The sequence below is a fragment of the Canis lupus genome, chromosome 14, assembly GCF_003254725.2.
Source record: "Canis lupus dingo isolate Sandy chromosome 14, ASM325472v2, whole genome shotgun sequence".
NCBI lineage: Eukaryota > Metazoa > Chordata > Mammalia > Carnivora > Canidae > Canis > Canis lupus.
The window spans coordinates 1,532,348-1,544,944 of NC_064256.1; the positions used below are offsets into that span (position 1 = coordinate 1,532,348).

General features: G+C 41.2%; 1 protein-coding gene across 1 annotated transcript; it reads left to right on the top strand.

The window, feature by feature from the left end:
* The first annotated feature begins 10,643 nt into the window (after positions 1 to 10,643).
* Positions 10,644 to 11,582, top strand: LOC112665347 (olfactory receptor 2L2-like). The gene has a single exon (XM_025455000.3). The coding sequence runs from the start codon at positions 10,644 to 10,646 to the stop codon at positions 11,580 to 11,582; it is 939 nt and encodes a 312-aa protein (XP_025310785.3).
* The last annotated feature ends 1,015 nt before the right edge of the window (positions 11,583 to 12,597 follow it).

A 12,597-nucleotide genomic window follows, 5' to 3' on the forward strand; every position in this document is an offset into this window, starting at 1 on the left:
GTATCTTGCCTGTGTTGGTGGTCACACAAATTTACACATATGAAAAACTATATAAAAAACTGGTGAAATGTGATTAAGGTTAGTAGATCACGTCAATTCCTGATTGTAATTAAGGGAAAATGTGTGAAGCATAGAATAGATCATTGTATGTTATTTCTCATAACTGCATATTAATCTATATCTTAAAAGTTAAAGTTAAAAAATGGTAGTTAAGACCTATGCATACCAACAACTTGTGGTGTTTCCAGGGGAGAGAGAGTCAAAACATGATTGTTTTTCCAAAGTATAGTCTGTGACTTCATACTGACATAAATTAGTGAAAAGGAAAAAAAGGAAGCAAGGAGAAGGAAGGAAGGAAGACAAAAAAAGAAGGAAGAGAGGGAGGGGAAAAAACAGTTTGTATAGGATAATTCCAAATAATTTATGTAGATACTCCACACCTCATGAAGGTGAAGATTGACCTGCCTCCTACCTTGAGTGTGCACTGTACTCAGTGGTTTGCTTCCAAAGAGAAGGACATAGGTCCAAGTCCCTGCTCCGCTGTGTCGGGTACACTTGGACCCAAGCTCGAACTTGTAAACAAACCCTCCTGTGTTTGCATCGGTGTCGGCTCCTTGGTGGTTTCTCAGATTCGCAATTTTGGGCACGACATTTGGGGGCTCGTCCGGGATCCTAGAAACCTCCAGGACCCCATCCTGAGGGTTTCATGCTTGGGGAGTGCACTCAACTTTTTCCACATTTTGCGCGCATATTCTCTGAGAGCTCTACCTGTAGGAATTCCAATCTATATTGGGTCGGCATTGGCTTAGGCAGACACGCTGGCGGGCGTCGATTGGGGGTCTTGAGGAGACGTCCCTTGTCCCCACTGGGAGGACAGGGTCCTCATCTGTAGGGAGGACGGAGGTCCTCATGTAAGGAGGGCCGGCTGCCAGCCCCCCGGGTTGCTTTTTGTTTTGTCTCCGTGGCCGCACTGGAACGTTTGTCTGTTACTGTGTTCTTGTTACCTGTTTGCGCGCTGGTCTGTGTTACTGTGTCCTTGTTAACTGTTTGTGCGTTTGACTGTGTTATTTGTTAACTGTCATAACTGTCTGTGCCTTGGTGTGGACGGGGGACATAATGGGGCAGACGCAAACCACACCCTTGTCCCTTATGCTCTCCCACTTCTCGGATGTTAGGGAAAGAGCTCTTATTCTGAGCATAGACATACGGAGAGAGATTCCAAAATTATTGCATATCAGAATGGCCAATACTCAACGTGGGATGGCCCCGAGAAGGAACTTTTCACCTACCTATTATCTTACAGGTTAAGGCCGTGATCTTCAGGGACAAACCAGACGGCCCCCCTGACCAGGTGCCCAACATCCTGGCTTGGCAGGACATGACCGAAAATTCCCCTCCTTGGCTAAAACCCTTTTTACCCCCCAAAGCACACAACTCGGCTGAAGGTAAGGAGAGACTCCGGGTCCAACGCCAGACTCTAATGGCAGGTCTCCAGGCTGCCGCGTGCAAGACTACCAATCTGGCCAAGGTCTATGATGTGAGACAGGGTAAGGATGAGAGTCCAGCAGCCTTCTTAGAGGGAGTCATAGAGGCTTTTAGGCAGTACACCCTTATGAACCCAGAAGCCCCGGAAACAAAGGCTGCAATTATCATGGCTTTTGTTAACCAGGCCGCTCTGGACATTGAAAAGAAATTGCAAAGAGTAGAGAGACTGGGAGAGAAGAGCTTGCAGGACTTAGTGATAGTAGCAGAACGAGACTGTAATAATAGAGAAAGTCCGGAAGAACAACAAACCAAACTAAGGGACCGGCAGACCCAAAACCTGGCCAAGATCCTGCTGGCCACATCCATGGATGACCCACAGGAAAGATGGAGGCACCTCAAGAAGCTGGCCTCAGGGACAGGTAAGGAGGATGGCCCTTGTCCCCGTCGGGAGCGCCCTAAGATGAACAAAAACCAATGTGCTTATTGCAAAGAAGAGGGCCCCTGGTAAAAAAACTGCCCTAACAAAAGATCTAAGGCCCCTGCCAAGATCTTGGAAATGCAGGACCTGGACGATTAGGGGAGTCAGGGTTCGGCAACCCCCCCCCCCCCGAGCCCAGGGTAACTCTTAGAGCAACTTGTTGAATTCCTAGTGGACACTGGGGTACAACATTCAGTTTTATTACAAGCCCAAGGGAAATTGGCAAGCAAGACTTTATGTAGGGCTACGGGCACCGAACAGTACTCATGGACTACCCGAAGAACTGGGGATCTTGGCATGCGCTGGGTATCCCACTCCTTCATGGTCATCCCTGAGTTTCCCTACCCGTTGTTAGGTCGGGATTTGCTCACCAAGATGGGGGCACAAATTCGCTTCCACCCCAAAGGGACAAAAATCCTAAAAAAAGAGGGGCACCGGATTCAGGTGCTTGTCCTGAGTTCAGAAGACAAATATTGTCTCCACCAAACGCCCTCAGCCCCAATGACTGACATTGACTGTTGGCTGCAGGAATTTCCCCAAGCGTGGTCAGAACCTGGGGGATTTGGGCTGGCCCGGCACCGACCAACCATAACTAAAACCAGGGGCCGACCGTGTCAGGGTCTGCCAATACCCCATGCCTCTCATCTCCCTAGCCCAGACTGGGACCCCCCTCTGCATGACTGTCAAGAAATTTTGGCACAGGTGCATGGAATCAGAGCTGATCTCCAGGACCAGCCACTGCCGAACACCAAAGCCACCTGGTACACAGACGGCAGCAGTTTCCTCTGAGAAGGAATCAGATAAGCGGGGGGCAGCTATAACCATGGAAATGGAGACCCGATGTGGGGGCACCAACCCTGCCCTGTTGTGCCCAAGATTGCGAATCCGAGAAACCACCAAGGAGCTAACACCAATACAAACACATGAGGGTTTATTTGCAAGCTCGGGCTTCGGTCCAAGTATACCCGACACAGCGGAGCAGGGACTTGGACCCCAAGGTGGGTTTTAGCTTAGTTTTAAGGGCTGGTCTCGGGGACCTTCCGAAGGGGGGAGCAATTTCTCAAGTTCCCTTTACATTCTGATATGGGGCTTTCAAGGGCATTGAGCTCTGTTCTTATTCTAATAGGGGCTTCCTGCCCTTGGCTTGGGCTCTGTTCTTATTCTAATGGGGGACTTTCTAGGACATTAAGCTGTAAGCTGTTTTCTTCCTGTAACTGAAGTAAGGTAAAGTTCAGCTCTTATTCACAGGGGCCTGGGATGGCTGCACTTGTGCTACTAATACTGAACTTAAAGTGGAATGGCCTTAATTTTCTTGGCCTCCACAGCCGACACCCCCAACTATACTGATGCTGACTTACACTGGATCAAACACTTGCCTATGACCCAGTGATTGTGTGGCTGGTGGAGGGCCGCAGACTCCAGCATCCTCCTGCCAGAGGAACTAGGACGGCGAGGCCTATCCAGAATACATCGGAGTACTCACACGGGAACAAGGAAGATGGAAGACCTCATACGACATGCAAAGATCACTATTAAAGACTTTGGAACAAAGATGGAGCAGATTGTGGTGAGCTGCCGCACATGCCAGTTAACTAATGCCTCTGCCCACGGATTTAACCTGGCTCCGAGGGGACTGCCCAGGAGCCTACTGGGAAGTGGACTTCACTGAGGCAAAACCTGGAAAATACGGATACAGGTATTTACTAGTGTTTGTAGATACTTTTTCAGGATGGACAGAAGCATTTCCCACCAAACATGAAACACCACAGACCGTGACCAAGAAACTGCTGGAAGACATCTCACCGAGGTATGGTTTTCCTGTTAAAATTGGATCAGACAACAGCCCAGGATTCGTCTCTAAGTTAACATGGGGAGTGGCACTAGTACTTGGGGCAGATTGGAAATTACATTGTGCATATAGGCCCCAGAGCTCAGGACAGGTAGAGAGGATGAACTGAACATTAAAGAAGACCTTAACTGAATTAGCCCTGGAGACTGGCGGGGACTGGGTGACTCTCCTCCCCTTCATTCCCCATATAAGATGGGACTGACTCCCTACGAGATCATGTTCGGTCTTCCTCCACCTGTTATGCCCAATTTAAAACCTGAGGGGCTTGCTGAATTTGATGGTTACCAACTCCTTTTCTCCCTCCAAATGTTACAATGAACCCATGAGCAGGTGTGGCCTAAGCTGAGGGCCCTCTACGAGACTGGGCCACCCTGAACCCTCATGGATATCGGACAGGTGACTGGGCCAGCACCAGACACTTCAACCTCGCTGGAAGGGACCTTACATCGTGATCCTGACCACTCTCACCGCTCTCAAGGTCGACGGGATTACTCCCTGGGTCCACTACACCCACTTCCAGCCAGCTGACCAACACTCTGTTCTCAAGGACTTTGTTCAGAAAGGAAAAGCCAACCGGACAAGAACAATCCCCTAAAGCTAAGACTGCACTGTTCTCACTTATTTCCCACCTTCAAGACTCCCTAGTCTGAGGTTGTCTTTCAAAATAGAAGGGGATCAGAACATGAAGATTCCTAACTCTGGGAAATGAACTAGGAGTGGTGAAAGGGGAGGTGGGTGGGGGTTGGGAGTGACTGGGTGACGGGCACTCAGGGGGGCACTTGACGGAATGAGCACTGGGTGTTATTCTGTATGTTGGTAAATTGAACACCAATAAAAATAAATTTATTATTAAAAAAACAACAAAATAGAAGGGGATTAGACTTAGTCTTCTTACAACAAAGGGTGGGGGTGGGGGGTTACATGCTGCCTTAAACCTAGGATGTTGCTTCTTCACTGAAATGTAAATGGGAGCAAGAACAGCAACAAGGTTGGTTCGAATCCTGGTTTAATCATTCCCCCTGCCTCACTCTGAGAGCAACCTGGACCCATGATTGGGTCCTTCCTTAGGTTCCTCTGAGAGGGGAAAATATGGAGGCCGAGAAAATTAAGGCCATTCCACTTTAAGTTCAGCGTTAGCACAAGTACAGCCATCCCAGGCCCCTGTGAATAAGAGCTGAACTTTACCTTACTTCAGTTACAGGAAGAAAACAGCTTTTAGCTTAATGTCCTAGAAAGCCCCATATTAGAATAAAAACAGAGCTCAATGCCCTTGAAAGCCCCTTATCAAAACGTAAACAGAACTTGAGAAATTGCTCCCCCCCTTCTGAAGGTCCCCTAGACCAGCCCTTAAAACTAAGCTGAAACCCACCTCGGGGCCCAAGTCCCTGCTCCGCTGTGTCGGGTATACTTGGACTCAAGCTCGAACTTGTAAATAAACCCTGGTGTGTTTGCATCGAAAACAAAACAAAACAAAACAAAACAAAAAAAACAAAGAGTAGGACATAGGGACACCTGAGTGCCTCAGTGGTTGAGCATCTGCCTTTTGGCTCAGGTCGTGATCCCGGGGTCCTGGGATCAAGTCCCACATTGGACTCCTGCAGGGAGCCTGCTTCTCCCTCTGTCTGTGTTTCTGCCTCTGTGTCTCTCATGAATAAATAAATAAAATCTTAAAAACAAATTTATTTATTTTATTTTTAAATAAAAATAAAAATAAAAATAAATTTTATTTTTAAAAATATTTTATTTATTTATTCATTTATTTATTTTATTTATTTATTCATTTATTCTTAAAAACAAATTTTATTTTTAAAAATATTTTATTTATTTATTCATGAGAGACGCAGAGAAAGACACAGGCAGAGGGAGAAGCAGGCTCCAGGCAAGGAGCCTGATGTGGGACCCGATCCTGGGTCCCCAGGATCACCCTGGGCTGCAGGCAGTGCTAAACCGCTGCGCCACCGGGGCTGCCACAGAACAAATTTTTAAAAAACAACAACAAAGAGTAAAGCATATAAAAAGGGGAGAAGGAGTAACTTTACATTGGAAAAATCTGGTGAAAATTACCCCAGACAAGTGACCAAGATTAGCATCATCAGTAGTAGGTTATATAGGCATAATGCACCCCTAAGAAGACATGATAATTAAGGGCACTTAATCTCTGCAATCTTCTTTTCTGAAACGCATAACCTTTGTCTAATGAGTAAAGCAAAAACAAAAACAAAAAACACAAAAAAATTGAGGAACATTGTATAAAATACCTGTCAGTACTCCTCAAAATTGTCAGAGCCATTAAAAACAAAGACCTGAGTGGCTCTCACACCCCAGAGAGTCCTAAGAGGAGTTGTTGACTAAATATAAATGTGATTCTTGAAAAGCAATCTGAAAAAGAAGGACATTAGGAAAGTGAGTGAAATATGAATAAAATATAGAATTTAGTTAATATTGGGATGCCTGGGTGGCTCAACGTTGAGCATCTGCCTTTGGCTCAGGTCATGATCCTGGGATCTGGGATCAAGTCCCACATCCAGCTCCTTGCAGGGAGCCTGCTTCTCCCTCTGCCTATATCTCTGCTTCTCTCCATCTGTGTCTTTTATGAATAAATAAATAAAATCTTTTTAAAAAAATTTTAGTTAATATTAATGTACAGATATCAGTTCTTTGGTTTTATGAAAGAACCAGGATAGGCTCCATAGTAATGTATATGTTAGCAATAGAGAAATCTGAATGAAAGATGTATGGTACTACACAAATTAATCCCTTTGTCTGTTTGCTGCTGTAGTAATATCTACCTACTTTTATTGCAGTACTCATCCCATACGTGATCTCTTTCTTCATTAATCAATCTCCCTCATTTTGAAATGCTTTAGTGAATTTATTTTTTTCAATTTTGAATTCTGTATATAGTATATAGCGTTTGTTGATCTTAATGAAATCTAATTTAATTAGTAGTGTCAAGTCAGTGTGTACTAAGAATAAGATAATCTTCCAGGAATAGGAAACCATAGGAACATTTAGGCAAAACCTAGACTTTCCATAGCTTGACATCTTGTTAACTGTAAGAGAGTGTTAAAAGATCAGTAACAGTACAAAGTAGATAATAAGCCAAAAGAGAAATGTCATAGTTAACCAGGAAAAAATATGTTGATATTTACTGCAGATATAAAGGAAGATTTCACTGAGGAGGTGACACTTGCATCTGACCTTAAAGAAAAGAAAAAATTTAGCTAACAAGATAAAGTAGAGGAGGTAATTCTATACGGGGAAATTAGGAATAGAGTGTGAATACAAAGGAAGGAGAAAATAAGAGATGTTAGAAAGGAAAAGTCAATAACTGGTTTAGTGGTTACATGGGAATAATGACCAAAATGCAAGAAAATTCTAAATTGGACCTCTGGGAAAACAATAGTGGTGCTGACAAAAAAGAAAATCAGAGCTTGTACTAGTAGATGGTTTGAAGACCTCTAATCATATCCTGGAGAGAATATTTCTCCAGGATGCTATACTTGGGTTCCTTAGCCCTTAATCAGAAACTGGCAGGGCTGTCATGAAGCTGCAATGTTTGGTCTGACCAGGCATTCCATAGTAAACCCCATGGCATTGAGGAATTAGGGAGATCTTAGCTCTGCCCACAATCCTACAGGCTGAGGACAGATATCCTATCAAGACCTACTCAGTTATGTGTTTTTACCTATTAAAAGAGTTTATGTTTTCCTCTTTAATAGTATATTCAGCATTTCCATTTAATAGTATATTCAGCATGCTGGAGTCTGCGGTACCCAGTTAGCAGTAGGAATTTTGAATATTTTATATTTTGTAAGAAATTTCAATGACCGAATACAAATTACAAGGTAAGTGTCTTGATAAGGTAAGTAACCCAGTTTTCCTAGATTGTGAAAATCTGTTTAAGCTAACTCTATAGTTATTTGTCACTAGTATTTGTGAAGCTCAATCTTGGTAAGCAGATGATTTACCCAAGAATAGGACAGTGTTATTTGACTGTGACCTGGTTCTTTCTGTATATCACTTAAGTAGACATAATGATGTTGAGTCTCCTCCCATATAGCCCAACAAAATAAAATGCTGGAAAGTGCTTTGAAAGCAATAAGGGATCATAAGTCAAAATGAAGTAATACGTTTCAGTAGAAAAATAATTGTTTGTGCTAAAAGCATCTAGTTTGGTCCAGGTAAAACATCCAGTGTTCAAAGGCCTGGATTCTAGCCCTAAGGTGATTGTGTATTTAACTCATTTTCAGTGAAAGCAACATGCTAAATTTAGAGAGAAAAATAACTTACCAGGTCCTTCTATCATAAATTTCATGGTTTAAGGGGTGAGACATATAAGAAAACATATAGTCACAAAACAGTGATGAAATTTAGGTTTCAATCCAGGCTGTGATGAATATAGTTTGGAAGGAAAGTTTATAATAGAACCTAGCCAAGCTTTGGGATACCCAAAAGTAAGGAAATAGCTCTTGAACTAGACATTGGAAGCTGTATAGCATAGCACTTAAATCAGAGCTGTGCTCTACTTTTTTGAAAAGTTAGAGAATTTTCAAAGATCTGGACATTCTGAAATCTCAGTTTCTCACCATCTGATGAGTCTAGTTCAGGCATAAACAAACCACTGACTACACCAAGATTCACTTTAAGACAGGAGAGAGTAAGATGCATTCTGGCCAATTTTGCCATTATTATTATTTATTATTATTATTATTATTATTATTATCTTAAATTATGTCCACATCTAAAAGCAGGCTAACTCATCCAGTCAATCAAACACCCAGTGACAGGAAGCAGATTATGATTGGCATGTGATCTCTTGGTTTGAAGGGGATCCACACAGAATGCTATAATAAAAGTTGGGTATGTAAAGAATATTGGCTATCAGTTGGCTATTTCTGGCAGTGCCACCACACAGAGGCCTTGGTGCTTCACAAGAAGTCTCAGGCTCTTAGTGTGAGCAAAGGGAGCAGATTTTGGTATTTTTATCATAATTTCTTCAAAAGTGGTTACTCTTTTTGGTGAACAAATGAATATCAAGTATCTTCATGGAAGCAATGAGTTGAAATCAAACTGTGCAAGTGTTAGAAAAGTAATCAATGACCTAGTATTTGAACATACTGTTTCTAAGGAGAGAGTACTGGATAAACATAAGCAACATGTTCTTTTAGTCCTTCTGTAAAAAACAAAAATCAAAACAGAACAAAAAACAAAGGAAACTTGAATTTCACTGTTAATGTTTACACACATACATACACACAGGTTCCAGAAGAGAGGAGTAGCCTAACAATTTAAAAATAATATTTTCAAGAATTTCATGAAAAAATAAATTTCACAGTTTTTCAAGAAGATAAGATAATAGGACACTGTATTTTATTTCACTACCATTTTGTTAGGATGGTTTTAAAATAATAATTTAATAATAAATTTTATCAAAATTTTGTTGCTAATGCAAAAGGCATAGACTTTTTTTTTTCTTTAATCTGTTCTAAATGGTGAACCAACTTTAGAGATATTCTGATGTTAGTCTTTCCTTATTTTAAATTTGAGTGATTATTTTTTTATATACCAGTATGGTCAATTTGCTATTTTCTTTATAGTTTTGGAAACTTTTCATGAATACAGTTTCTCTTTTTTGTACTGTCATTGTCTGATTTTTAACAAGGTCATATGAGTCTCATACAAAAAGAGGAGAATTTTCCCTCTTGTAATAAACTTATCAAAGGTTGTGTAGATATTTAAAACATTTAAAGGTATTAGAGGAGAAGACTAAATAGAACTAAGATAGTCTAAAAAGGAAAAAAAAATGTAAATGTGAGGGAAAGAAGCCCTAAAGATTTTCCCTGTACCCATGAGTGGTATAATAGCTGTACCTAGTGGTTAAGAAGAGTATGAATTCTACAACATAAAGAACCCTATAAGATCATGTAGAAAGAAAAATTTCTGGGGCACCTGGACGGCGCAGTCAGTTAAGCATCCGCCTTCAGCTCAGGTGATGATCCTGGGGTCCTAGGATCAAGTCCTACATTGGACTCCCTGCTCAGAATGGAGACTGCTTCTCCCTCTGATCCTGGCCCTGCTCATGTTCCCCTTCCCCCTCTCTCAAATAAATAAATTAAATGTTAAAAAAAAAGGTAAGAAAGAAAGAAAACTTTCTCCCTTACTGATAATCTGAATTTACTATAGACCATGTGAATACAGTAAGTGTTTTCTCTGGGTGGAAAATAAGGCTAATTAGATTAAAATTTTAAATAATCATAAGTGCCTATAACACAAGATGTAGCCATAATGATCAATTTTTCCTTAAATTATAGTGGCCAGAGCCAAAAGACTTGAGTAAAGTAGAAGTGTTTTAGAATCAGAAAAATTCTTCTATAAATTAAATGAGCAACTTTTTTTTTTCCAAAGTCAAATAAAGCCTATGATATCTGACCTGGAAATAAGCATACATTTTTTCTTTCATTATAACATGTACACTCTGGTTTCTAAAAGTACATTAATTCATGGATAAGGAGGTGCCTGTGTGGCTCAGTTGGTCAAGTGTCTGCCTGAGTCCCACCTATGGGGCAGGAGTGGAGGGGGTCCCTGCTTAGCAGGGAGTCTGCTTCTCTGTTTCCTAGCTCATACTTTCTCTTTCACTCTGTCTCAAATAAATAAATAAAAATCTTTTAAGAAAAATCATGGATAAGGAGTATAGAAAAATATTAAGAACTGATTCAAGTGATTATGGATGAGTTGTTTTATATTTGCCATTGTTATCATTCTTAAATTTTAATGAGAAACTGCTTCATTTCTATAACATTTTTAATAACTCTGTTCTTACAGAGAGCCATGAGAAGTAGGAATGAAACAGAATCCACAGACTTCATTCTCCTGGGCTTCTTCCCTGAATTTAAACACATCACAGCCGTGGTCTCCATCATTCTTCTGATCTACATGGCCGCCTTCACTGGCAACACTCTTCTGATCATCCTCATTTGGTTGTATTCCCATCTCCACACCCCCATGTACTTCCTGCTCAGTCTGCTCTCCTTAATGGACTTGACTTTGACCTCTAGCATTGTCCCCAAGATGGTGGCCAACTTCTTCTCTGGTTGGCGGAACATATCATTCCTGGCTTGTGGGACTCAAATTTTCTTCTCCCTGACTGTGGCCATTGCAGAATGCATCCTTATAACTCTCATGTGCTTTGATCGTTACGTGGCTATATGTGATCCTCTGCGGTACCCAGTTATCATCAATCCTAGAGTTTGCTTACGGATGATTGCCATGTCTTGGGCTGGAGGGGCACTTACTTCTCTGGGTCACACTGTTTTTACCTTACATTTTAATATCTGCAACCCTAGAGAGATTCCCCACTTCTTCTGCGAAGTCATGGCTGTGCTTAGGATCGTCTGTGAGGATATCTCAGCCTATGAGAAGGCAGTGGTGATAACAAGCATCCTTGTTCTGCTTCTGCCATTATCTCTCATTTTGTCTTCCTATGTTCTCATACTCCTTGCTGTACTCCGAATGAACTCCCCAGAGGGCAGGAACAAGGCTCTAGCCACCTGCTCCTCTCACCTCTGTGTGGTGGGTCTCTATTTTGGTCCAGGTATGTGCATCTACATGAGACCTGGTTCTGCCAAGACTCCAAAGTTGAATCAGGGTCTCTTTCTATTTGGAACTGTCCTCACTCCACTCCTAAACCCTCTTGCCTATAGTCTCAGGAACAAGGATGTTCTAAGTGCACTGAAAAAGTTAATGGGGAGGTATCAGTCCTCAAAGTAAATGATAGAAATCCCAATATCAGTCATAGACAAAATAGGGATGCACCAGCAAAGGGGTATTTTGCCAGTTAAAAAAATAATCCCTTCAAGATCTTGGAAAAGTCAATTCATTTTACTGAGTTTATCTGCAGGAAAAAAATGTTTATCCTTTCCTCTTTCCATCTTAGAATTTCTTTCCAATTGTCCTAGATGGTGTGCTGATGAAGGAAAGGGAACTGTGCACATTAATTTTCTTCATGATTTATAATTGATGGTAGTGTGCAAGTTAGTATTTCCAAAAGTTTCAGGTTGATCCCATGAAAGAAAGGCCAGTTTTTGCATCCCTGGTTGAAAAAGAAAAAGAAAAAAGAAATTCACCTAGCACAGAGATACTTCAGGATAATTCCCAGTTAAAATAAATTAACGGACACAATGATAAATCATCAAGAATCAGATAAATTTACCAGTGTTGTTTTGCTCTAACAGGACTCTGAATTTTTCTTACTCCTGTGAAAATAGTCTTCACTCTATGTCAGTGCTTCCCAAGAGTGGTTTTCTGATGACTTGCATTAGAATCATCTACTGACTTCATAAAATATACTACTTTTGTGCCCATATCAGATTAGCAGAATTGTAAACTGTTAAATTGGGCTCAAGAATCTGACTGGCAGACCAGTTAGTGCTTGCCATGTTTGCCAAGGGTTATGAGCCACTGATCTAATTATTGACCTAATTTTCTAGACTTGTAATGCAAAGTAATTTACTGATTGTAAAGTTTCCTGATGTCATTATAATGTATGTAATAGAATGAGTTAAAGTAGCTAGCAAAAACTAATATTATTTTTAAGATAATAGAGAATAAACTTTGTGTTTGGAATAGTTCATGATTTAAAAACATTGAGCACACAGAGTAAAAACAAACATTATATGGTTTCATTCATTTGGGGAATATAAAGAATAGTGAAAGGGAATAGAGGGGAAGGGAGAAGAAATGGGTAGGAAATATCAGAAAGTGAGACAAAACATGGAAGACTCCT